The sequence below is a fragment of the Lipophrys pholis genome (genome assembly GCF_963383615.2).
Source record: "Lipophrys pholis genome assembly, chromosome: 5".
Classification (NCBI taxonomy): domain Eukaryota; kingdom Metazoa; phylum Chordata; class Actinopteri; order Blenniiformes; family Blenniidae; genus Lipophrys; species Lipophrys pholis.
The window spans coordinates 29,497,878-29,525,095 of NC_137628.1; the positions used below are offsets into that span (position 1 = coordinate 29,497,878).

The 27,218-nt window shown below is 43.0% G+C and overlaps 3 protein-coding genes across 5 annotated transcripts in view; all 3 read right to left on the reverse strand.

Moving 5' to 3' along the window:
* Positions 1-12,686, reverse strand: part of LOC308109951 (adhesion G protein-coupled receptor L1-like) — a 31,913-nt gene extending 19,227 nt beyond the window's left edge. The window contains exons 1-2 of the mRNA XM_080463848.1: positions 12,045-12,686; positions 3,616-3,735 (exon numbers count right to left, since the gene is read on the reverse strand). Coding sequence (XP_080319974.1) covers positions 3,616-3,685 — 70 coding nt within the window. The 5' untranslated portion in view covers positions 3,686-3,735; positions 12,045-12,686. The remainder of the gene's footprint in view (positions 1-3,615; positions 3,736-12,044) is intronic.
* Positions 12,687-13,265: 579 nt separating this feature from the next.
* Positions 13,266-16,165, reverse strand: LOC308109547 (nucleoredoxin-like protein 1). 2 transcript variants are annotated; one of them, XM_080463161.1, is made up of 4 exons: positions 16,022-16,165; positions 15,450-15,697; positions 15,049-15,138; positions 13,266-14,931 (listed from the first exon to the last, which is right to left on the reverse strand). In XM_080463161.1, exons 2-4 carry the CDS (start codon positions 15,683-15,685, stop codon positions 14,565-14,567), a joined length of 693 nt encoding a protein of 230 aa, XP_080319287.1. In that variant the 5' UTR covers positions 15,686-15,697; positions 16,022-16,165; the 3' UTR covers positions 13,266-14,564. The 2 variants fall into 2 exon arrangements, with proteins under 2 accessions (XP_080319287.1, XP_080319288.1); XM_080463162.1 differs by lacking the exon at positions 16,022-16,165 and adding an exon at positions 15,923-15,953.
* A 237-nt stretch (positions 16,166-16,402) lies between these two features.
* Positions 16,403-22,273, reverse strand: LOC308109453 (nucleoredoxin-like protein 1). Of its 2 annotated transcripts, none has more exons than XM_080463019.1 (4): positions 21,526-21,836; positions 18,191-18,447; positions 18,015-18,104; positions 16,403-17,874 (listed from the first exon to the last, which is right to left on the reverse strand). In XM_080463019.1, the coding sequence occupies exons 2-4, from the start codon at positions 18,424-18,426 to the stop codon at positions 17,505-17,507; spliced, it is 696 nt and encodes a 231-aa protein (XP_080319145.1). In that variant the 5' UTR covers positions 18,427-18,447; positions 21,526-21,836; the 3' UTR covers positions 16,403-17,504. The 2 variants fall into 2 exon arrangements, with proteins under 2 accessions (XP_080319145.1, XP_080319146.1); XM_080463020.1 differs by lacking the exon at positions 21,526-21,836 and adding an exon at positions 22,047-22,273 and having other exon boundaries at positions 16,409-17,874.
* Between the last annotated feature and the right edge of the window lie 4,945 nt (positions 22,274-27,218).

Below are 27,218 nucleotides of genomic sequence, written 5' to 3' on the forward strand. Positions count from 1 at the left end.
ATTATCTTTGTTTTTTTGTAGGCGGAAGCAAAAGTAGATATGTTCTTATCTTAAGTATAACTACATGTGTGTAAATGCTTCATAGGTAAACAATGAACAATAAAATGTAATTGAATACAAAGAAAATACTACTAAAAGGGTTTATTTGGATATGGGAAATTTGTTGCTACTCTGAATCTGCTCTTCTGCTGGTATTACAGTATTCAGTTTACTTTCATCCATGCTGCCACCAGTTCTTCGTCTGAAGGACGTCTCTTGTTTGTTTCAGCTTGGCACATATTTCATCACTTTGTCTTTTCACTCTGTCTCACACTGAAGCATACATAGAAGCATGTTAATTCTGTGTTCTGACTTACACATTTAGCTCCAGCACACAGTGGTAATGATGCAGATTTTTTTTAAATGGAAAAATATTTTAAAACCAGCTTTTAAAATGTAAGAAGTACTGAAAATTTTGTGGAAGCGTCGTGAGTAAAAAGTACACAAGACGATATGTGAAATTTGCTGAAATCTCTATTAAACTGTATGAGATCATATGACATCAGGTTGTTTTTTTGTTTGTTTTCCACGTAAAGCCAACATTATAGCTTAGATTCATCGTTTCCACACCACGGAGATAATATATGTCAACTTCAGCCGAAATCAATCCTCTGACATCTCCTAATATTTTAATAAAAGGAGATGACCTCAGCTCGTATAATAATGACATTATTTAGCAAATTGTTACATCAGTCATTGACTGACGTGCTCTTAACAAACTCATACTCAAAGTAATCAAATGCTCCAAACAATGAGTACACACACATGGGGGTGTCTCCCTATACATATTACGCTCCTCCGACATTCTCTGTCAAATTATGCAAATATCTGTGTCTGATATCACACGGCACATATGAAATGTGCATTGGAACCGTGAACATGTCACGTTAATGATTAAAATGCACATGTGTGAAATCTTACACTGGAACGACTCCCACATGTAAAGAGAGCGACTCTCATCGCGTCGCGCCTCCGCTCTGACACCTACCCATAAAGTGATGTGACGCCTGGGCGCATCACGAAGCCTTGTGTTTTAAGTCAACAGGGAGGATGTCGTTCACGTTTCCTACTGTCAAGCACTCTGCAAACACCATCTTTGTTTTCATTCCTCTTAGAGCCGCATCTGCATATGTTATGTACACGCTCTGTGCAAACACTCACCTGACTGCCACACAAATCTCTCTAAACCGGGGTTATTGGAGAAAATCCCATTACCATTACCTTAATCCGGTTGTTCACATCAGCTTGAGTATCGTATACACATGACAAGGTGTTTGCTGCATCAGGATTAAACCTGCTCTTAAACCCGACACGTCTGCGTGATTAGGAGGCAGCAGGCGCGCTGTAACTGTCCAAGGTGCTGAAAGCCTGCGAAAGGCAGCTGCTCCAATAATGCATTTGCCAAGTTGCAAAGTTCAGTCGTGTTCTAAAGCTATTTTTTATTTGGTGTCTTTGAGCCCAAGCTCCCCTTCACATGACTGCTAAAGAATGATTACCCATATACCTGGATCACACACGCTTTCAGTGCCATCAGCATCGACATCCAAACCCTCTCCTGAGCCGATTGACCGGATTGATTCTAGTTTTATGGCTCTAGAATTGTTACAAATTTTGCAATAAGCCTGAGCTCCTGCTCTACTTTCCAAGACAACTTAGCATTTTATATCCGGTAGTTTTCGCCATTAATACAATGTGCTTTAGATAGTATTGAGAAACACATGGTACAAACGTGTGGCACGCTGGTGAAACTTGTCTGTGATTGGATGACACCACTGCAGGGGCCCACCAGATATGTGGAATTTTCTAGATGTTTTAAACAATCAATGAGTGTTTGTTTTGAGAAGTGCTCATGCAAAAACACTGTCATCAACACTCTGGTGTTATTAAAGAACATTCAAAGACAAATGATTTTTTTTAAAATATATATTTGTGACTTTTCAGAGTCTAAAATGGCACAAGTAAATTATATGAACTTGATATCCTTTGGAAAGTGTAAAATTAGCCAAATTGACATTATAGTTTATTTGCAGTTGAAATCATTCTCAAAACTTTGACAGTCATGTTGTCTCATCTTAATCACCACATGGAACTGATGTCCTGCCAAACATACGTTTTTATTAGTGACGTGTTCTGTTATTATTTTTTAACTTATGATGGTTAGTTTTAAATACATAGGAAAAGTCTGAAATAAAGGGTTAAATGGGAAATACTTCCAGCATTAACTTGTTCATGTCAGCATGTTGTGGTAGAATTTGAACAATTTTATCACATCCACAGAAGAAACGCAGCGTTCTCTTGTTGCTCCGGGCACAGCCGTACCGATTTCCCACCGCTACAGGCAAGAAGACAAAAGCTGACTCCTAAATGATGCTTTCTATCTTAAAACATTTCAACATGGCTGAGTTGACAAATCAAAAGTTTGCAATTCAAGTAAAGTGGACTTTAAATATCACCAACGCCATTGGGGTTGGAATTACAAGCTCCAGAGCAGCTCCAGAGCAGACAATGCATGGAGCAGCTTGTAGAGCTGTGGAGACCGGGGAGGCCAACAGCAGCAGCAGCGCTCGCTAAATGGGTGCTAACTGAAAGAAGGTGAGAAAAAAAAAGAAATCCTTCCTTTGCTGTTGTTTGGTTGTTTTTCTCTTGGTTGAGCTGCAAGTGGAGCAGGTTACCATCATGTAATACTAAAACATATATTTTGCAAAAAAAAAGTAAAATGCCCAAAACAGTGTGAAAAAGAAAAGAAGATTAAATGTGAACAACTTAGAAAAATGTGTGAAATTGATTGACAGCCCTTAATAAACTGTATTCCTCTTCAGAGGCTGACTTGATTTATCCTTTCATAAGAGCTGAATAATGTTGGAAAAAAAACTGTTAATATATCATTTATTACATCACATTTTCTTTTTTGTTTTTGAATAATGTTGAATCTCTGACGTCTCATGTAACAACCGGTAAACATACATTTTGCCATGCTGAACATAATAAAGCCAAAAAAAGTAATAACTTACACTAACTTCCAATAACTTAGTAAAATACAGAAATATTTTTTACAACCATGATCAAAAGTGCTGCCGTACCTATTTTATTTTTTTTAGGCGCAAACTGCACAAATCCAAGAAATTACTTATGTACCATAATCATTACATGATTGGCTGCAGTTACTACAGTTAGAAAGGCCTTTTCAATTATGTAATAACTTATTACATTATTGGCGAAATGTAATTAAGACAATGGATCAAACATCTTATTCAACTATTTGAAGGTTATTACATTATAAACTTAATTACGTTAAAAAAAAGCCCAACCCATCACATTATAGGCAGGTATTGGCCACGGCTACATTATAGGATGTTACAGCTCATCCTGCACTCGAGGGCTTTGAATGATTGTACATCTAATATAAATGCATATGCAGCTTTGTGGGCGTCTCGCCTGCTGCAACAATGGATGCGGTATAATCGACTCTGGATCTGCCTTTACAAGAGATACATAAATATACACAAGTCTGATAGCACTGGGACATCGTTTCACGGGGTCTTACGCACAATGCTACGCCGGTCACATGACATTTACCTTGGCCGGAGGGGGCGACGTGACACAGGGTGAGCGCACACACTCCCACGAGCCACAGTGACACAGCCATGTTATGAAGGAAGCTTTAGGACGTCACACCAGCAGCTGTGTAAGGAGAGCCTGTGGAGGAAAAAGTCAAAAGACTCAGAGTGAAGAACTATACCCTCCTCTTTGTATAGATCTGAGTGTGTGTATCTGTGTGTGTTTGATGGTCAATAACTCACACTGACAATGAAAGAGTCACATGATGAAACACAGCAGGGAGGCAGGAGTACAGAATAATAGAGGGAGACAGACAAACGGACGGAGCGAGCGAACGAGAGATAACAATTGAAAGATCATTGTAGCGGAAAAAAAAGTCCCTCAATCTGCTGTTACCATGGTGACAGCACAGCGCAGTCTCCGGGAGCAAGCCAGAGACAGAGAGTGATTAGATATACGCTGGGCGTTCACATCCGCCGTGTTTGTGGGTGAAAGCGCACGCGTGAGAGTTCGTGTTTTAAGTCCGTAATTAGCCAGAAGCAATACTGGCTGCTGACCCATAAAAGAGTCTTAATCTCTCAATCCTAACACACACACACACACACACACACACACACACACACACACACACACACACACACACACACACACACACACACACACACACACACACACACACACACACACGGGGGCAGAGTGTTGGACTCAGCTCAGGCCACTTTCCAGTAATCCTAAATAAATGATGTTGAAGAGACGATCTCCTCTCCGGCAGGGTGAGGAGGTAAACAGCTGAGTGATCCGGGGGCGACGCTCCACCGTAGAGTTTTATGAGGGAACATACGGGACGCAGACAGATGAGCTACAAGAGAACAAGAGTAATATGACTCCTTAATATAGACTGAACTCTTGGCCTCGGACAGAAGGCAGGATGGAGGCTCAACAACAACATGCGCAGCGGAGCATTTCATTTTTCCTGTTTAGTATTCCAATCTGCTGCTGCGATGTGGGCTCTGCTATCGAGTCTCAGGAGGAGTGTGCATGTGTGTGTGTGTGTGTGTGTGTGTGTGTGTGTGTGTGTGTGTGCGTGTGTGTGTGTGTGTGTGTGTGTGTGTGTGTGTGTGTGTGTGTGTGTGTGTGTGTGTGTGTGTGTGTGTGTGTGTGTGTGTGTGTGTGTGTGTGTGTGTGTAAACATATGTGGGCTTGTGTGTGTGTTTGTGACTTGCTTTTCTCTCCATCTTCTTGTTAGGTAATGATGGCAGACAGATTTAGGTCACTTCTCAACAAATGTCCAACATGCATTCGAATACACACACACACACACACACACACACACACACACACACACACACACACACACACACGTGCGCACATGCACACATTAGGAGATAGAGGAGAAGGAGACAGAAAGGAAGAACCAAGGAGGAGTAAAGAAACCTCGTCATTTTGTGAATCCACTGAACCAACAAGACTGTAATAAAAGCTCGAGGACCACCGTGACACACACACACACACACACACACACACACACACACACACACACACACACACACACACACACACACACACACACACACACACACACACACACACACACACACACACACACACACACACACACACACACACACACACACACACACGTACGTACATTGTGTCCGATCTCATCAAAAACCCTTATGGCAGCATGTTCTCTCTCTCTCTCTCTCTCTCTCTCTCTCTCTCTCTCTCTCTCTCTCTCTCTCTCTCTCATGCACGCACATACACACACCCTCAAGTGTTGATGCAGAGTAAGTGGAGCAAGGACACTGATGGCCCTTGACAAAGCCACACACCCAGCCGCCCTGTTAGCACCACCAAGCTCCCTGCCTGCAACCAAAATCCAGCCCCGGGCCACCGGCCGGCCTACTTGGAGGAGCAGAAAGCTCTGAGTGAGAGAGTGTGAGTGGAGAAGCCTCCGGTCAAATTTATTACACGCAGTAATGTACATATTGTGCATACCGCAGAATACTGTAGGTGCACAGAACAAGCTGCATTTACAGTATGTTCACCAATAAAGAAAATAAATTAATATGTGCAGAATTTCTCTGCCGCTGTGACAATCTTCAAGTGTTTCATTGCATTTCCCAGACGGCAGCTTGATATATTTCATTTCTTCGAAAAGTTTCAAATCTCCACTGTAGTGTAAAATAAATTTATGAGGATTTGAAGTGCATCCCCCTTCACAGCGTGGAACTGTAATGACAAATAGCAGCGAGCTGTAGGAGGTTAAAAATGAGAGTGTGGAAAACAAATCCAGTGTGATTCACCTCTTTGGAAATTTAAGCAGTAAATTAAAGAAAAGGGATTGGCTCACCGTTGCGGGAAGCCATTTTTTATTTTATTTTTTTGCGGGGGGTGGGGTGGTGATGTGAAATCACACTTTTTACAAAGATTGTCTCAGCGAGAGGTGGAGGCCATAGAATCAACAGAGAGCAGGAGAGAGCGAGCGTAGCCCCCCCCACCCCCCCACCCCCCCACCCCACCCCACCACCCCCTCACCCCCCCCTTCTGGTCAGAGAGCAATCAGTGCCTGAGGGTAGATCGCTAAAGCACAAAGTGACACAACAGCCCTGTAGTGCTATGTTCCTAATGGACAAATGAATGAATGTGGTTGTGTGTGTGTGTGTGTGTGGTGTGTGTGTCTGTGTGCATCAATCTGTGTGATGGGGAAAAGATGAGAGCAATCAGAGACGAGGGAGAGGCCGACGTCTGACTCCCAACAGCACCATGAAGGAAAAAAGCCTCATTGGCTGTGATTCCTCGTGTCACTGAGGATAATTTTTAAAAGATTGAAACATGTTGCTGTGGCCTCGGTGACGGCAAGCCAGCTTCAGGCCGATGACCTCTGCGGCTCCCGCAGGACCGCGGCCCAGTCGAAGCCACTTACGGGGTTTTATGGTCTGTATGTTTGTCTAGTCGATGCATGACTCTGGGGAATGAAGGTGTCGCACCGTGTCAATCACTCGCCGGTCGCAGACGGGAAGCGGGGTGATGATCAGGGCCAAGTTCAGAGCGTTAAGACGTGAGCTGCAAGTCACTGCGGCCAACGGATGGAGGGGAGATACAGTAAGAGACATGCCTGTTTAAGATAATCGGAAATAAAGCAGAGCCCGTCTGCAGGGAGACTAAAATGATAAAGAGCTGGTCCAACCACATTTGTGGTAAGAATCCCTAAAAGGCTCCTCTGCTGATTTCAGACGTCTTTACAGACGGAAACAACATCAGAGCTGGTTGCACAACTTTCTTGGCTGAAACACAGCAGGCCCGATTTGGTTGCATGATCCACCCTTAGATAACCTCAACAGCTCAGTCCGACAGACAGCATGAGCGACACACATTCCATCTTTATACATGATTATATTCAGTTCTGTTCAATTAGTTTTAATTGGTGCAGAGTCGATGACAATGCAGTCACCGCACAGCACTTAGATAAGGTGAAGATCCTACAGTGAACGATAGGAAGGTTGTAAAGATGTATTCGATTAGAAGGGTAATAAAACCTGCAACCACCATTAAGACAATGCTGTGATATCTTCCACCTTTTTTTTTTAGCCCTAAATCCAAGATGTGCATTTCATGACCTGAAAGTCAGTGGAGATAAATACCCGAATGTCAAACCCATGAAGCCAACGAAGACGTCTCTTCTCTCTGACAGGAATGTTTAGCCAAAGCAACAAGGCCAAATATTACAGCAGCACTGAGCTCAATGTTTGGCCTGAATGTTAAATTACGCAATCTGGAATCACCATTAATTTATGGTTATTACATTTGAATAAACAGGAAGTTACAGAATAGGCATTAGCCATATAAAGGGTTAAAGGTACCAGAGCTTAATTGGTTGCTCGTTCCATCTACATGCTTCACACATCAGTAGGTTTCAGTGGCACTCGTCATTTGTTTTATTTTATATTTGAGCTGCTGGCCTTGCTATGAATCAATTCAAGTGTTTAGAGCTGCACTCCTGACAGCACCAAGCCCAACCTGCACAAGAAGATGAAGTTTAATTGGTTGCAGATGTACCTGGCCTCTGCTTTCCTTTTTCTTTTTTAAATTCATCATTTGTACACACATACACACTTACAGTCCCTCTGCTCCAAGGTAAACCTTAATAATCACTTATAATACCAGCATATAATAAGGTAAATAGTCTTATTAATATCCTTCACAAGGTTTAAGACGCTAGAAGCTTTTCTGTAATATTCCACATGTGAGAGTTTGTGAGAAGGATTTTCTGCAAAAAGGCATTTGATTTTCTTTCACCTGGAATTGAGTCTCCTCTACAGACTGCAGGAAGGCTGATTAAACATTGATAAGTTTCCTCACATATTTATCAAGACTGTAATCCTGCCCTCGGCACACGCTCCCGGAGTTAAGAGCACACCCGGCCTTTGTGCACTATAAGCACTTTCTCTGTGTCGGAGAAGCTCTGGGATTTTAAGTGTGTTCGTGCTCATTTATCACTTGTTCCTTCCCACATGATCGCCACAAACCGCAGCACACAACTGTTCTGAACTGTCAATATCGGGTGGAGGCGTTACAGCCGCGCAGGAAATACTCCACACACCCCCACAAGCTGAATGTACAATATCTTAAGGTCTGTCGTACAACAATACTGACACGCTGATATGCACGTTTAAGGCGTTGTTTGTCATAAAACTGTGTTTTCTTTCAAAAGGAGTCTTTCCTCCGGCGTTATCGATGAAAAAAATAAAAACAAAAATTCCCCGTCTCAGCAATCCGTGTTGGAAATCATTTCTCCTGCCCAGTCAGAGGTGGGCGAGAACAAAGCTCACTCCAACAGGGAGTCTATTCAGCGAGCTCTGCTGCGCTGCGCTCATACTTCACCGTGACAAGACAAACATTCAATTCAATTCAACTTTATTTATACAGCACCAAATATAACGCGGTCATTTCGAGGTGCTTTTTACAGAGAGAGACCCAAGAGGTCCAACAGAAACATGCAAACCTTTGAGGAGGTGAGCCGTTCACATCACCAGTCGCACGACCGCAGAGCTCCGCGGGTTTATCCACGGAATAGAACGTTCACACGGAATCACTGCAACAATAAGAATCTGTCTGACTTCACAGTTTTAATGTTGCTTTCTCCTTTTTCCTTGTTCACTGACTGAGCTTGAAATGTTTAGCTTCGGCATCGTCTGAAGCTGTGGTGTAAACTATTTCACTAAACTGCTGTTTACCGAGGGATGAAGTGACTCCATCCTTCCAGAAGTAACATTCACACATTTACTTTGGCCTGGATCCTCGGTGCCTGCACAATTGTTGGCTCATCCATATAATGTTTTGATCTCTGCTTTTTTGTTTCTGCTTTTTCACATTGTCATTCATTCTGTATTTTTTTAGAGCATCTTCCTCTGACTACCTGATGTAACTTTAAAGTGAATCAGATGTTTGGCCCAACACGACCATGCTACAAAATAAGCATGACATACCACGCGGAAGTAGATAAATGAAATTGATATGAAGGTTTATTTCTTATGTAGATAGTTACTTTTGATCCGATGTAACTAGTAATATACAGTAAATTATTATTTTCATCAATATTTTTTTAGGAATACAAAGTACAAACAAAAACCTTTTAGAAAGTTATTTCAACATAAACACTTTTCCTTAAACTATTCTGTAAAAAACAGAAATCTGTGTTTTAGTTTGTTGACTCGACTTTTAACATCGGCAAGTTGGATTATAACACAAGACAAGACGCTTAAGTCTTACTGGACACGAACCAATCGAACTTACTACATTTAGTACGGGACAATAGATCAGCTCATCGGCAACTCATTAAGATACGTCGATGATAATCAGATCGTAGCGGAAATGTTACTGATTTAACTGAAATTACTACAATTAATGAAACAACTTTCTAACTGTAAATAATACATTTGACAGTCTTGAACATTTTCTCCCCAAAAGCAACGACTTGATGTTGATTTATTATTAATGTAATGTAATGTATTTTTTGTTCCTGATTTTGTTTGCTTTACATGAGAAAGCTTGAAAGTAGCTTTGAATCTATCATCGTGGAGTCATTTCCACCTCCACAGTGACGCTTTCAGCATCTCCAGGTCGCCGATTATTGTCAGTTAATATTTGCATAAATGATGAAAAAAAAAACTAAGATTTCTTGAATAAACAGTTTGTCCTCACAGCATGTCAAAATACACACACACACACACACACACACACACACACACACACACACACACACACACACACACACACACACACACACACACACACACACACACACACACACACACACACACACACACACATTTGACATGTGAGTACTAAAGACTGATGACCACGGTCTTGGCTGTGTATCACCATGAGCAGTTTTTTTTTGTTTTACCTGAATCAACATATCAGCCAAACCAACACCTGAGAGCAAACCAGGACTGTGATCCTGAGGCGTGACAAAACATAAAAGGAGGCATAAATTAGCCGTTTTAACTGGTTAGTTTTCTAAACATTTCTTTATAAATGAGGAGAAAAAATAGATAGAATCCATCTTGAGAAGAATGACTGTACAAACAGGATACTGGTGCATCTTGACACCACCCACACATGCTAAACAACAGCTGCGTGATCAGATATAACAATATACTATAGCAGATATGTGTAAATGTTTGGTAAACATACAATTATAAATGCAACCAGCATGAGCTCCAGGACCCCTCATTTATTAATATCCAATCTCTATATCTTTTTTTATTAGTTCAGCATCAGTCAGCTGCTGTTTTAAACAATGACCGCTGACAATTAAATGTCAGAAACTTAAATGTAGGGATTGTTGGTCAAACCAAACCAAATACCTCCTTGAGAATCTCTGACACTTATTTTCCTGCTTATTCTCTAAACCTTTTATTGTTTCATCAGTCAGACATAACACCTTCTTAGCTCACTCATCATGAAAATAATCATTAGAAACATTTCTATCTCATCATTTTACAAGACATCTCGGCTGATGTCTGGTCTCACAGCTCAATACTGATATTACGGTGATATATCCGCCCACATCTCTGCACAGACCTGCATAAAATTCTCACCGCATAACCAAAGAGACTGACTCAGTGTGTCTGACTGATTCCAAGCGACATGATAGAAACCTGGTCCGAGAGAAATCTGCTGCGTTTTACAAGACAAATGACTTAAAGTCCATCCAAATGGCTTGAGAGGCTCAACTGTGTGTCTGGGAGGTTTAAGCAAATCACTTGTGGCTTTTTTTCTTCTCATCAGTGGTTGATGTAAATGATTGATCCCTACATGGAAACGAACCTGGTTTCCTTTGGTCAGCCAGGTGAGTCACCCTCTCGAAATCTTGTGCTCAAGCCCAAAATTCATAACCCCTCATCTTTCATTACATCCAATCTTCACACACACACACACACACACACACACACACACACACACACACACACACACACACACACACACACACACACACACACACACACACACACACACACACACACACACACACACACACACACACACACACACACACACACACACACACACACACACACAGGAGGAAACGAATGTTTCAGAGATGGAGTGTGACAGGAGAGCAGGAGTCCTGTCAGCCTCTGAGCTCTTCCTCCATCCCTCTCAGCCTCCCTCCTCTTCCTCCTCTGCATCTCTCTGTCTGTCCTCCTCACGGTCACTCCTGTCTCTCTGCCTGGCCTCCTCCACTGACCCAGTCCGCTTTCTCCCTCTCTGAAATATTGATAATGAACTCACTCAGTCTGCCCCCCCCCCCCCCCCCCCCCCCCCCGTCTCTCTCTTTCTTTTTCTCCTCACGTTCCCATCTGTGGTGAATCAGCAAACCAAGCCTGCGTTTTAAACCCCTCCATGCGTGTATTATGTGCGCTGCAGCGCGCGCAACGCCGCAACCAAGGTGTGTAACAAACAATGAAGATAATTCAGCTCGAGCCAAGACAAGACCCCCTCTGATGCCGACTTGGGACACCCTCAGTCATTACGCCACTTTGTCTTTCTTTTTTCCCCCACCACCTTCTGCAATCCTCTGAGGCCCAAATCACGTGCCCATGAATATTTCACAGCACTCATGCCTCTCACACTTTTCTACTACTGATCCAGCTCGAATGGCAGCCGGCGGCACGAGCCCGGCGGCACAGCAGCGCATCAGATCCCTGATCCCGGTCCCTCCGTGATCAAATGACCCGTGACAGCAGCAGCAACAGAGACACACAGAAACAGGCCACCTCCACTGTCTTCTCACGGATTGATCATGTGTGTGTGTGCGAGAGGACAGAGAGAGAGAGAGAGAGAGAGAGAGAGAGAGAGAGAGAGAGAGAGAGAGAGAGAGAGAGAGAGAGAGAGGGGAGGGGCGGGGTGCATCCTCATAGCCTACATCCATATCTTACCGTCAATCCTCCGGTTTCCCTCGTCCTCCTCCTCCTCCTCCTCGCTCACTGCGTCTCCCGCATCCCGTCTCTCCGCGCCCTCACCCGCTGTTCTCTCCTCCCGTTCTCCCGCTCCGCTGCTCCCGATTCATGAAAAATAATGTATTTTTGTGTCCAATGAGGCGGTGGGCGATACCTGCTGGTTATACGGCAGTCATTAGCGCGATATGTCCAACAACAGGGCGTCCTCCCCCCGTGATCGGTGCGCCGTGCCGGACCTCACACCCTCCCTCCGTCAGGGCTCGACGTCTCCCCGCTGTGCTGTGTGACTGTGCGTCACGTTGGTATCGTAATTCCCACGGGTTTCATGCCCCGAGATGTTGCGGGCTATAAAGGCCTTATAGCTCCGATGGATGAAGGGAGGTAAAATACGCGATCACACGGGAGGAAAAACGAAAAACAAAAAACAATAATTAGGCGCAAATTAACGCACAAACCTCGTCCGCACCGCTTCCGTCGGTCGGTTCGTACAGCTCACCAAGCCCAGCGGTTGTTTATCATCGCTGATCATTTGATTCCGATACTGTCCATCACGTACATCCCCGTGTATTTAGTGGAAAATAACGTCGACGTGATAACAGCCGCTTTGCATATCCTTGAAGAATCGTGAGGAGGCGCAGCAGCACATCAGGACGGATACGGAGGCAGGTCGAGGATCAAAAAGAAAAGGAAAAGAAAAAGAAAAAAATAGAATTATAAAATGGTGCGAGATTTTAAAAAAAACACCAAAAACGAAAAGAGAACAGCTGGACAGGCAGGAGAGATGAGGTTTCCCGCTCCTGGCCTCGCCTTGCATCCGTCCTCTTCTCTTCTTCTCCTCTCTCTCTCTCTCTCTCTCTCTCGCTCTCTCGCTCTCTCTCTCTCTCTCTCTCTCTCTCTCTCTCTCTCTCTCTCTCTCTCTCTCTCTCTCTCCCCATCCACTGGTCCGCTTGTTGCGCGTTCTGCACTCGGGAGCGCGCAACGCGTCTGCGCTTTTGTGCGCGCACGTGTGTGTCTATACGTGCCCGTGTGTACGTGTGCCGAGGAGAGAGAGAGAGAGAGAGCGAGAGAGAGAGAGAGAGAGAGAGAGAGAGAGAGAGAGAGAGAGAGAGAGAGAGCATGGGTGGGGGGGCTTCGACTATATTGTCAAGGTTTGTCTGAGTGAGCAACAATAAGCTGCTGCGTAGGCATAACCAAGGGAATATGGAATAAACAATGGCTCATGTTTATTTAGGGATTCTTTCTGTTCTACAGGTTTTGACCATCGACGATTCAGGTTGAGAATTTACAGTTTCTACGAACACACTGTGCAGATAACGGGAGCTATTGTGTTTCCGTGCTGCACGTTGGACAGACAGCCAGCACATGCATTTACAACATCACCATGACAATTTATTTCATGCAACTGACCCAGTTGTCATTCCTGCCTATATAATCGTTGAAATGAATTTCTTCACTGGTGCCTTTCTGAAAGCACATCAATCCAACACCAATCAAACGGTCATTGTGACACCTGATGATACCGTTGTTTCATCATGTGTCTCTCAGATGCGTTTTAGCCCCCACTCCTCTGCTGCCATTACAGCTATTACCGTCTCAGCTCCTTCTGTTTGCATTTCATCTCAGACGGCAGCATGTAGTACACGGGTCACTCAAAGGAGACAAGAGGAAAGGAAAACTACATAGTCCTTTTTGTCTGCCGAGCAGGAGCCTCTGCAAATGAAGCGCCTGACTTATCGCATAAAAGCATCATCAAAGCAGGATACATGTGTGAGGAAGTGCGCCAAGGCTAAACACGGTCTTTAGTGTGAGAGAGGATAAGCTACAGTAAAAGGAAATCACTGATTAGGTGGTAAAGGCAGTTTCTCCATCATTTCACTTGACTCCCTTTGAATGGCCCTGATTGCTGCCTGTGTAGCCCATAAAGTGCAGCTAGATTTCACAAACACTCAAAGCAAAACAGTCACTAACAAAATTACTTTAATGGTGCTGAATAATTCATTGATTTCAGATTATGCACGGAGTGTTTTGATTGGTCTGTGCAAATCACCATGTGAAAAAAGAAAAGTGCATTACAGTGCAATGTTGTTGAAAATGGAGAAATGGTTACACTAATCTTTTGGGTGTAATAAAACAAGCCATAATGGCGAGAGTTGGCTCAGACTGAGCCTTGTCTTCACTGTGTACTTGGCAGCTTCCAAAGACGTTGAATGACATTAAAGAAAGCAGATTCTAGGTCAGCATTCAGTGAGATTTCCGTCATAAGTTTGATTTGCTTGTTGGCACATCGGGGCCTGAACTCGGTACAGAGCGGTGCTGTAAAAACACAGCCATTGCTTACCACTGATTATGAATTTTAAAAAGCAGCCACAATAAGATCAGCTTGACATTTCTACTTTTCTTCATTCAGTCTTTGCTGCTTTCAGCGGCGACGCCGGCCACATCCTCCAAAAGTGTACAACAAAGCTCCTAATTATTATGACCTCTTGCTCTTCTTCTCCATCACCATGGTGACCCTCCTCCATCCCTGTCATCCCTGTCATCCCTCCCATCGCCCGCATCCCCTCCCTCATCTCCACCCCCACCACACCCTCTTCCTTTCTTCTTCTTCTTTTTCTTCTTCTCGTCTTCCATCCTGTACTTGATTCTCCTCACAGGGTCACTGAAGCTGCGCATGGACTTCTGCTCAAAGTCCTCGTTGATCATGAAGTTCCTGTCGATGAGCTCCGCTGCCTCCTGCCAGTTGCGATAGCAGTCAGGGCCGAGGCGCACTATCTCCTCCACTGCATTAGGGATGAGGACGGAGCCGTCTGGACGCAGCACCACCACTGTGGGCAGCTCCTCCACATTAAACATGGCCTCCAGCTCCCTGTGGACACACAACACACACCAGCACAGACTAATGGATCTGAACAGCTAGGTATATTTACATTGCCATTATCCACCAGCAGGTTGCACACACAACTGTCTGGATAGTCCCACGCACCTCCTGTAGGGGTCCTCATAGGCCAGGAACAGGCTCTTCTTTGGTAGTTCTTTAAGGAAGTTCTCTTGCTGTACTTCTGATTGGTCCATACTTAAGGATTAACGAATAACAAGATCACTACATAAGGAACAAAAACATGGAAAGTCTAGACAATCTATAAAATCCTATTTTTTTATGGAGGAAAGGGATATATCTTATCATTTCCAATGGGAATAACAGCTTTATTACATTGTTAAAAATCAATGTTATGCAGGTTTCACACACACAGAAAAGCAGCACAGTGAAAGATTTAATTTTAGATTATGGCCTGGGATGGAGTTATGGTCTTAAGGGTCTGGGAGAATACATCTTGGTAGATGTTTGCACATATATAGTAAATAGCACCTGCGTCTCTGTTGTACCTGATGTAGAGGAGAACCAGCTGAGCAGAGCGGTCCACATAGAATTCATCTGTCAACCGTTTAAAGAAGTCAGAGAGCGTGGGAGCAAACTGCTGGCAGGTCTCACATGCAGCAGCTGCAAAGAAGAGCATGAGGATTCGGTTCTGCAGACGCATGAGGATCTCTCTCTCCGTGTCCAGCTCATCCTGGTCTTTATTGTTCTTCACCAGCACCCGGCCAATGAAAAGGTCCACCATCACGAGTCCGAGCTGAAGTACAGGAAGATACATTGAGGTGGTAAATCACGTGTTTTGTGCGCTTTAAAGTAGCAGGGAAAGTATTTTGACCACATGATAAATAAGGACTAAACAAGAAGACATGGTTTTAATATAAATATGTGTGACTAACATGTAGGAACCATAACATAATGTTTTTTTTCCTCTCAAAAGTGTTTGCATTTGCAAAGGTTTATCTGACTGATTTGATGGCTTTACCTTGCATGTTCCCTCTCGGTCATACTTACACAGACCCATGCAAGCAATCATATATAAGCCCGTGTGCGGTTAAATCGGATAATCTTCACAGCTGCTTACCTCCAACAAATATTATCTCTCCTTGAGGCAGCAAATCCAGAACGAAAACAGCCTTCAGAATCTAGTTTTCTTTTTCAACTCCTCCCTGATCACACGTGAATCAGTTCCCAGTCTGTCAGTTTGTGTCACATTCATTCATTGTCTGTTTCACCTTGGTGGCAGTAGCGCCCCCCCCCCCCCCCCCCCCTCCTCCCCCCTCCCACCCCCTGTCTGGGCGGGGAGGGGTTGAAAGACAAGGTGACAGAGGGACAAGGAACATGAAGTGCTCACACTGATTGTGTGTATGTGAAAGCAGTGACTGAATAATCATGTCTGTCAGAATAAAGAGCGTGGAAATTACTGAATGAGAGACGTGCTTAAAAGAATAAAAAAGACCTTAATGAAGTGAGCCACTGTGAGACCTTTATTATTCTGTAACTAATGGAGGAGCAGAACCACAGGGAACGTCTGGATAGTGATAGTTTGATTTGCCCGACTGGGAACAGCAAATGCCCATGAAACTGCTGCAATGACAGACACAGTTTGTGTTAGAAGAATAGAGATTTTATTCTTTCTTCTGGAGTTCAGCACAACCCACATTCATCTATTAAGCAACAAAATAAAAATCGAATATACAACACGACACATTTAACAAAGATGATCAAAAGCACGCTAAAGAATGAATGACACACCGTGTTTGACAACTGGAATATTAATTTGAAGTACCAAGCGCCAGCACCAAATACAACCCAAAAGCAATTCATTCACTTTTGAGGCAATTTGGGGTCTAAAATCTCCACAGCCACCTCAAGTGGAGGCCAACAGTTGTTTCTTTACACACTCAGTAGAGGTTAGCCTCCATTTGGAGTTTGGTTTCTCATTAATTCAAGTTCAATCCCTTTCAGCGCACCACTGATTTAGTGTTAACCAACCATGAAGGAAAAATAATAATATCGGGGCCATTACCTGCAGAGAGCTGGAGTTTCTTCACCAGCTATAACCTTGTTTGTTTACCATTCAGGCCAGGAACATGCAGTCTGTTGATTATTGACTGCACTTTGGACTGTGCGGTACTTTAAGAAAAAGAAAATTTAACTACATGAAGTTGGAAAAAAAAAAAATCATTCAGAAAAAAAGCCCAGCATGGTGAGAGGTGATGATGTATGTGACTCGCTTCTCGTTATACATAGCCATTTATTTCACAGCTTGTATAAGGCTGTTGATTTGTGGAGCCTTAGACTTGGTTCAGGACTAATTGAGAAATAAAGAGTCTGAAACTGGCAGGGCCCTGGTGTTATGTTCTGTATTTTGTCGTATGCTTCATGAAGCTCTATGAGCTCCGTCCTCCTCTGGACAGGTGTCGTTTTGCTTGATGCCTCCTCGGGTGCAGGTATAGAGAGAACAATATTGTGAAAATAATAAAAACACTCACTGTGATGATAGCAGCCAAACTGATCAACATAATAATACTTGCCATATTTTGTTTTTCTGATTTTCTTCGTCCTCATCTTCTCCTCCATGTACCTGTATCCCCCTCTTTTCTCTTCGAACCCCGTGCCTCCTCCTTCCCTCCCTCCTCTTCATCTTTCCCCTTCCCCCATAATTTCCACCACTGCTTCTTCCTCTTGTCGTCCTCTGTTTTGTACTTGAGCCTCCTCACGGGGTCGGTGGCACTACGCATATTAAGGTTGTCAAACTCCTCGTTGAGCATAAAGCTCCTCTCAATGAGCTCTGCTGATTCCTGCCAGTCTCTGAAACAGTCAGAACCACAGTGAAAGATGTCCTGCACTGCATTTGAAGTGAGGACGGTGCTGTCAGGGCGCAGGACAACGACTGTCGGTACGTCCTTCACCTTGAACATGGTCTGTAGTTCCCTTCAAAATAGAAAAAGCAAAACAATTATTGACATGAAAACCCATTGTAGTTGTTTCTGAAATGTATTTAGTTCAGTTGATCACAACAACACCTGCGAAGTTATAAGCAGAAAGTCTATCTCCTTCTATCTTCCACCTACTTTCTGTATGGATCCTCAAAAGGCAGAAACAAGACTTTTTTGTGGAGCTCTTTGAGGAATTTCTCCTGCTGCTCCTCCGATTGGTCCAAGCTGCACACAGAATCATAACTCATGTAACTGACAAACCCGCACGTCTCTGCTTGGCGCCACAAGATTCACATAAAAACGACACAGACCTGACGTAGATGAGTGCCAGCAGCTTCGGGTATTCAATGTACGCCGGATCTTTCAGCCTTTTGAAGAAGTCGTTCAGTGCAGGGACGAACTCCTGGCACTTTGGACTTTCCGCGGATGCGAAGAACAACATGAGGATGCGGTTTTCCAGGATCCCGCTGATCTCCCGCTCCGTGTTGAGTTCATCCTGGTCCCAGTTGTTTTCCACCAGAACCCGGTGGAGGAACAGGTCCACCATGACGACAGTGATGGAGGATAACTGTGTGAAGAGAAGATGGTCGCGCACAGATTCAAACACACATGTGCTGTGATCTTTACGATAGCCAGAGCACGGTATTGCCTGCATTCATCCTGACATTTGGTACTCTGCTGTATTTTCAGCACACCCCCGGGAGTTGAGGAGTTGACCTTAACTGTAGCTGTACTTTTATGAATTTCCCAGATTGTGTTTCAAGCAGCACAGAGAGAGAAAGACTGTGAGGAGGCTGCATACAGCTACTGTCTCTACATTTGTCGGGGAACAAAAATACCACCGGCAGCTCAGTGGGATCTTTTTTAATGATCCAGATAGTGAAAAGGTGCAGCGTGCCTGTTTCACATTGCGTTTATTAGTCCCCAAGTCCTTGATTTTATGATTCACAGTTGGTAACAATACATATTTATGTCAAATTAATGCAAACAGAAATTAATCCTCCTAGAAATCCCGTGTACAGCCTGTGTGCTTGTTATGTTTACTTATGAGACGTTGTCAGAAGTCTTGTCTGTTTGTCTTTGGGGTCGCAGTTACAAAATAAGCTTTCCCTGTTACCAACATAGCCAGGGTTCCTGTTATTATCTCAAAAACTGAACTATTTTTCCAATAATTGGGCCGCACAGTGGTGCAGTGGCCACAATGTCCCAGTTCGAGCCCGGTTGGGGGCCTTTCGGTATCGAGTTTTTCTCCTGGGATTGTCGGAGTTTTCCACTTTCCTCACGCCGGCCAAAAACACGTATTGAAGGTTGATTGACGACTCGAAAGTGTCCTTAGGTGTGAATAATGTGTGTGTGTCCCTAATAATGAAATGATTCATTGAAAAGACAATAATGTGACGTGTCTCGTTAGCATTCAAACGAAAAGCAAACTTGACCACTGCAGAATGTAACGGAAAACTGTTCATGACCATGTGCGAGGCCACCGCTATCGAAACATGTGTCACAGCTCGTCTTCAAGGCCTTTAAAGCTTCTTATACTCAAACAGCAGATGAGTTGAAAGGCCACTGATTTGCTGTCAAAGAGGTTTTTGGCCAAATATGCTGAAAAGAGCTCACATATTCTTGTTTATCTCGAACAAAACTGTTTGTTTATGAGTAAGCTGCAGAGTCATTGTTGCCAGTAAACAGAAGCTAGAGATTCATATCTGTCCAGAGCCACAATATCAACAGACCAGCCAAAACATTAATACCACTGAAGTGAATAACACTGATGAACTCTTCATTGCAGCCCGTGTCAGTCGGTGGGGTATACAGTATGAAGATGAGCATACAGATCAGAGCAAGTCTGACAAGAGCTAAACTGTGATAACTGGACCGGTGGACAGAGCGTCTTCAGAGCTGCTGCTGATGTGGGCTGCTCCTGCGCTGCAGTGCTCCGTATTTAACTAAAGTGGCTCTTGGAAGCAAAAGTGAAGAACCAGGGACGGGTTCAAGAGCGGCCAAGGTTCACTGATCATGAGTGGAGCGAGGTCCAATCCAGCAGTCCAGCTGCTGGAGCGCTGACTGCAGCAGAAGTTGCTGGATGTGTTAGGAAGTTTATTAGTTGGAGTTCATTTGAATTTATTCAAATCAGGGGCGTCCAACTAAAGGCCTGTGGCTCAAAAAGGTCCTGCGAGAGGCTTCAATAACCAATTCACCAAGCAAATTGTAAAAATGTCAAAGAGAACATTGATATCTAAACACACTGCTGCTTTAGGGAACGCAGATTATATCTACCACGACCATCTGATGACACTTTTAAAGGGAGAGTCAACGAACTACTGGAATGGAGCAACAACAGACTCAGTTCCACTATAGAAGCATGTGTGTGAGTAAAATGGTAAAGATGTGATTATGATTTAAGATGCTTGCATCTTGTGGCATAATGTTATCACCTCTGTGTTTTGGATTAATATTCGGCCTTGTTGGATCTTGTTTACACCTTGTCATGTTTTCATGTCCTTCGATGCTCAGTGGGTTTCCCGTGTCCTTCTCCTCCCTTTGTTTCCGGTGTCTGGATGCTCTGTCTCCTCTTGATTACCCTCCTTGATTGTTGTCAGCTCTGTCTTCTTCACCCTCTCCATGTGTCTGGATATATAAGTCTCACTTTGTGCTCAGGTCCTTTGTTAGTTTGTCTGTTTATTATCGAGTTTATTCCCCCCCAGTCCTGTTCTGTTTGTCTTTTCCTCTTATTGTCTTTCTGATTTTGTTTTCCTGTTTTGATCAGAATGATTTTGGTTGATCTTTTGAATAGTTTGGAGATTTTCTGTGCCGAGAATTCTCTGATGACTTACAGTAATTCTATTTGTATTTCTAATATTTTCTGGGTCATGTTGCTGGAGCCAGTCCCAGTTGACTCTGGGTGAAAGCAGGATATACCGGAGAGCCCCCACCAACACACACACACACACACACACACTTGTGGCTGTTTGTTGACTGACTTAAGTAGTTTTTGTTTATAATCCCTCTGTTGGGTCTGATGTTCACAGTATTGGAGGGAAGGAATCATATGAAAATACAAGACAAGAGCTCAGCCAGAACTGTTTAGCTGGAGCAAGTTTAACAAGGGTGGGGGGGGGGGGGGTGTCTTTTTTTTTTAAACAGACCAGACTTATGGTTCAAAACAAAACCACCACATAAGTGATAAATTACAGATACAGAAATAAAGTTCAGCCCTAAAAGCAGAGAAATGTGCTTTATCTGTCACGGCCAGCCTGTATTTCTGTCACAGCAGTCGCTGCAAGCTGTGAATTGACAGCGATAACCTCACAAATTAGATTTGGCTCTCTGGCTCTGAGCAGTGCCAGATCTATGTGAGACGACGATTCTGGACCGAAACTTCGAAGGCTGATGTGAGAGAAACACCTTTGAAATTGACCAGTGATGGACCTTAACTGGGAAAAAAAATGAGATTTACTGTAAACCTAGACGCGTCAGTAAATTTGGAAAAGTTATATCACACCCATATGGTTCACTTTTTGAATGTGATCGATCACGCCTGATATTCACGGGCAACACTGCCATGTTTTGTTAGCAGCTAATCTAACAGGCCATCAATCTCTGTACACGTTGCGGCGGCTGACTATAAACAAGCAATTCACCTCACCTTGAAACTCGACTCCTACAACAAAAGAGGTATATCCAAAGTTTCTCTCCTCTCTCAAGCCATTCTTTTCTTTTCTTGATTTGATTTGTTTTCTTTCTTCTTTTAAATCCTGTGAAGTTGTTATTTTAGTGACAGCTCTCACAGCCTCCTCACCCCCCCACCCGCTCTCCCTCTCTCTCTTTCTCTGTAATTTGTTCTCTCTGCGGTCTTCTGAGGGAGATTACAGATAGCTGGAGGTGTGGCAGTGCTGTAATTGAGGGGCAGAGGTTGTCCCTATATGTGTGTGTGTGCATCGCAGGCCCTGAAACGCCAGCTCAACAGTAGAAATCTTATTACTTAAAGAGACGGCAGGAGGGAGGGAGGGAGGAAAGGAAGGATGAAGAAACGGGGCAAATTGGATTGGGGAAAGAGGACAGGCTTGTACAGCAGGTCAAGTAGTGGAAGAAAAGACAGAGAGAGAGACAGAGATACAAAGAAGAGACAGACAGGTGTTACACAAACACCAAATGGAGCCATTTAACCTGCTTCAACCTTCGCTTCACAGCCCGCGGAGCTCGCCGGAGCCTCAATCCCTCAGTGACCCCGCAAATCTCAATTCTTTTGCATCGAGCTGCCGCAGCATCAGGGAGCCAAGAGGCAGAGCTTCAAGGAATTTAACCAGAGTTAATGGTTTTAGCCTGGTTCTGGTGAACTCTGGGTCTCGCTGTGGAAAAGTGCAGGACAGTGTAGAGAAGCACTTGAAAATACTGGGATTAATCTCAGAGAGAGGGGTGAGGTAAATATAGAGGTGGGAGGGAGAGAGAGAGATCTAATAGGATTAGTCTGAGTTGCACAGGCATGCGTCACTGCACGCGATTGCGCACACACACACACACACACACACACACACACACACACACACACACACACACACACACACACACACACACACACACACACACACACACACACACACACACAAACATATTTTGGACATGTGAGGAAACACACAGCACACGCTAAAGCTCTCCATCCACCGTGTCACTGTGTGTGTGTGTGTGTGTGTGTGTGTGTGTGTGTGTGTGTGTGTGTGTGTGGGGTCAACATGAGTCAGTCTGTTGATCCATCGACAGGCTGGCATGGGGGGGGCAGCCAATCACGCCCCCCCCCCCCCCCCCCCCCCGGACTCACAACATTATTCCAAAATGTCTTCATTGTTCTACTCTCCACAGCTTCAAAGCATCTTTATTATTTCACTTTTGTTTTTCGCTCATAAAAGAATAGAGGCATGCTTCTTGCAAGATATCCCAAGATTAGGGCTGATTTGAATCTAAATGGAGGAGATAGAAAAACCTGAACAATGATGTTTTTATGCATTCATCAGAGAATTTCATGCACAGCAGAGGTGGAGCAGATGAAAAATGCCATTGAAATGTAACTAGATGGAGCAGATAAGGGGGGGGGGGGGGACTTGACCAGGGGGAAAAGGCGCTTATTGAATGTGAGGTCTGTGACAGGGAGGACTGGTAGCAGCATGGCTGAAAGGGAAAAGCAACAATGGGACCACATTTAGAGCTGAAAGAAATTCTTCATCCATGGCCTTATTTTAGAGAAATGTCTGAAATTGTCACCTTGACCAACAGAAAGAGAAAAAGCAGGTGCTGCAAAAGTCCTTCAAAGGGTTTCTTTTGACTTTTATACTCCAAATGCATAATGGTTGTACTATTGTAGTTTTTACAGGGTTTTATTTATCTATTTTTTCTTTACTTTTTCAGTGTTTGTACTTCTACTTGTGTGAAGAATCGCCACTCCCGTATGACCTCTTTGACCCTCACGCTCCTCTGACAAGCCTTTTGTGTTCATCTGAGCTACTGTAGGAATTCTTTCAACATCGTAGAGAAGCAGCTCCTCATGCGAAGAATAAAGAAATTCAGAGAAATGTAGCACAATTAATTAGTTATTTTTGGGTTTATTCAATAAGATGTTAAAATAAATTTGGGGAGAAAGACTTGTCAGCCTTAATATGCTAAAACTGTCACCCAACACTTAATTGTTAGGAAGATATAACACATTTTCATTTTGTACCTTTGCCGACGAAGGTTGACCAAGGAGGTTATGTTTTCGTATGAATCCTACCAACCAAAAACTACTCACCCGAAATACATGAAATCTCCAGGGATGATTTGTCATCATCCATTTGATTTTGTGACGTTAACGCAAAACTGTTTCCAAATAATTCCCCAAAAAACACACAAAAAAAAGTCCCATACAAAGTTGATAACTGGGTTCCGCAAACAAATGTAAGGTCTGCGCTCTACCGAGTGTAGCTCTAGTTAATAGATGTTTTGAAGTGGACATTTTTGTTTTGTTCAGGCAACAAGTAGAGTTTATTCCGATGAGCTCCGGTGGACACCTCACTGTTTATTCACTTTGCAGTGACTAAAAGAGAAACTATCAGGAGGTTGTTTCATTGAGAAGGCGTCACAATCAGGACAGATACCATGAGAAGAACAGTAATGAATTAAATTATCAGCCTCAGGAAGCATAAAGGATGCGAGCACGTGGCTGCATGACCAATCAGGGATGTCTGACGATGAACGTGTGCTGAGCGGATAGAACAAAGGAGTAAAAGTCCATTTTCAGATGTTCTCTACATTGAAGCAGACCGAATGGACTTGATGGGGTCAAGTCCTGCTGACCCGATTCAACTGCTTTGACATCTTAAGTCGTAGTTGCAGGCAAATACAAAGTCCAACACCTCAAGTCATGAACACAGTCCAAGCTTTTGGTTGATTTCCTGCAGAAGACTTCAGCCTGTGCTGATCTACCAAAGCCTCCCACTCACACAGTGTCAAGCTAAGGTTGCTCTAGCGCCACCTTGTCCTTGTATCTGTAGAAAACCCGTCAAGACTAAAATCACTTCCGAACTGAAGAAACTGAAAAGCGATTATTCATTCATTTGCCCTTCTTTAACCAGGAGGTCCCATTAAAGTGAATCTCCTCTGTTACCTTGTGAACCGGATTCTACTATATTAGCTTTTGAGCAAACCTAACATGAAATCTTTCCGCTGGAAGTTGATTGGAAAGATGCCACCTTGTTGTCGGTTTAAAGAGGGCTTTCATGAAGTTGCCTTGGATGAAAACATTTTCATCCATTGAAAATCTGAAAATAAACATTTCATGCATTAAATGTGTTTTCAGGAAGAGAAGTTAATTACTGCACGTCAAGGTCAACGAGTGCTCATAGACAGAATCACTTTGAATCTCTGAGGCAATAATTATCACACTGTGAAACATCCAACATAACATCTGTGTGCTTTACAGGTCAGTGATGAATAGAGGATGAGGTATAAACACGCTGAATGAGGAGAAAGTAATGATGGTCTGCAGCAGCTCAGACTGACCATTTTGTACTTAAAGAGTCGGAGCATATCAGCAGACTCTAATTAAAAGAAATCTCAACTGGACTGTGGGACATTCATGACTGTGCTGTAATAAAACTGCTGCGTGCCAAAGAAAAGTGACGCTGTGCAGATTTTTTTTTTGATTTTGTCGCCACTGCGGCGGCTAATGAAGCCACTGTTGGTACCGTGTCAGTGCAGTGCTGTACTTTTGATAAAGTAGTGCTCCGGTGCAGTTGTCAGCTTTGAGTAGAACGCGTATAAAGGGATCCAGAAGATGGTTGGACAGTTGATTCAAATGAAAGTGTGATTATCAAGCTGATGAAAAACTTGATGCCAACAAATTCACTGAAATCAAATGTGTGACAAAGTAGAGAGAAAAACCAAGAACAGAGCTCTGCAACCTGGAGCTCCAAAGCCTCATGTGAAATACACTTCACGTAGTAATAATAACAATAATAACAATAAGAATAATAATAATACATTTGATTTCATCTTACTTTTAGTTTACTTGCAGTTTTTCTGATCTTTTGACCAAAAAGGGATAAACAATAGTTGAAGGTCCTGTTTACACGACAATGTCTCCAGTGAAAACGAGTTTGCATTTTCATCTCAGAAAAGTTTAACGTTAGAGAAAATGGGACCTAGAAATGAACATAATAATTAAAGATGATGACTGGGAACGGACATTGCGGGAGGGACATAAAATAACAAATAGTCCAAGCCTGAGAGAATTTGAGTGGAAAACTAAAATTTGATTTTTTAGAACCCCCTTTGTCACGTCTAAGTTTGGTGGAACCTCTGATCGGTGTTGGAGGGGCTGTGGTCTGGTGGGAGACCATACCCATGTGTTTTGGGACTGTCCAAAATTAACTAACTATTGGAAAGACATACAAGGAGAAATTAAGAATTGTCTCAGCATTGAAATCCCATTAGAACCTAATTTAATAATATTGGGAATTTTTCCCAACAACATAAGATTAAATTATATTAAATTTATACTCAAAATACTACTCTTAGTTGCAAAGAAAATGATTACGGTCTCTTGGCTCAAACCTCAGCCCCCCACTATTACTCAATGGAAGAACAAACTAAAATAAGTGTACCATATGGAGCAAATAACAGCAAGACTGCAAATGAAAATTGATGTATTCATGGATAAATGGTCCTTAATACAAAGATACATTTCTAATGGTTGATTTGTTTATAATATTCCATGTTGAAAGAAAGAAAGGAAGGAAGATGCACGGGTATATGTTTATAAACTGTCTCTTTTCTTCCTTCTTCCCCCACTGTGATGCTGGCTCTACTTTAAAGATATAAGGAGTAATGTATAATGTGCCTACATTTTGTCTGATACTACTGGATTATCTTTTGTTGTATTTGACCTGTATTGAAGATTTTCAATAAAAATAAGTTCAAAAAAAAAGAAAAGTTTAACGTTTAGACGACAATGTTTTGGAAACGATGTCCATTTACACACATTTACATTAGTGCTGTCAATCGATAAAAAAATAATTGTTATTAATTGCACAATTTTCTGTAATTAATTGCGATTAATCGCATTGTTTTTCTCCTGTAGACCGAAGCTTGTAATGGATGTTTATTCAGGGAAAACCATGGAATTAATGTCGACTCAGCACACAGACTATATTTACAATCAAAGACTATCTTTGTAAAGTGAACTTTGAGAATTTTTATATTTCTACAAACTTGTGAACTTATTACATGAACAAAGTGGCAATAATATACTGTAATATCCACACATGAGACAGAGAGAGAGTAGCAGGCATTGTGAGAGTGAGCGAGAGAGACAGCACGCACGCACGCACACACACACACACACACACACACACACACACACACACACACACACACACACACACACACACACACACACACACACACACACACACACACACACACACACACACACAGTATAGAGCAGAGCCAAGGAAAGAGAGAAAGAGAGAAATTAACATTTTACCTCCAGTTTTAGCAGTTTGGAGGCTCCTGGTCAGCCAACATGGCAACCTCCTGTTTTGCTGCACAATTACTTCTGTGGTCGTTAAATTCAGCTTTACAAAGTAAAACTAATGACTTTCACTTTCTCAATCAGCTTTCAGGAAACTTTTTAAAGTTAAACTTTCTGCCTTAATATTATTCCACTCGGTGTTATGCTGCTTTGTAGTCAAGGTGCTGTGCCCAGAGACACTGCAGCTGCTGCTGCTCCGGGAAGAGAGTGAAAAAACAAAACAAAACCGGAAGTAAACATACTGTGTTAATTACGTTAAATTGTATTAACGAATCAAA

Excerpts from the sequence above, each read along its gene's own strand:
- LOC308109547 (XM_080463161.1), bottom strand. The coding sequence starts at position 15,685 with ATGGTGGACCTTTTCATTGGCCGGGTGCTGGTGAAGAACAATAAAGAC. Across the intron at positions 15,139-15,449 it reads CTGGTTCTCCTCTACATCAG|TATGGACCAATCAGAAGTAC; the intron begins GTACAACAGAGA and ends TTAATCCTTAAG. Across the intron at positions 14,932-15,048 it reads TATGAGGACCCCTACAGGAG|GGAGCTGGAGGCCATGTTTA; the intron begins GTGCGTGGGACT and ends GTGTGTCCACAG.
- LOC308109453 (XM_080463019.1), bottom strand. The coding sequence starts at position 18,426 with ATGGTGGACCTGTTCCTCCACCGGGTTCTGGTGGAAAACAACTGGGAC. Across the intron at positions 18,105-18,190 it reads CTGGCACTCATCTACGTCAG|CTTGGACCAATCGGAGGAGC; the intron begins GTCTGTGTCGTT and ends TTCTGTGTGCAG. Across the intron at positions 17,875-18,014 it reads TTTGAGGATCCATACAGAAA|GGAACTACAGACCATGTTCA; the intron begins GTAGGTGGAAGA and ends TCTATTTTGAAG.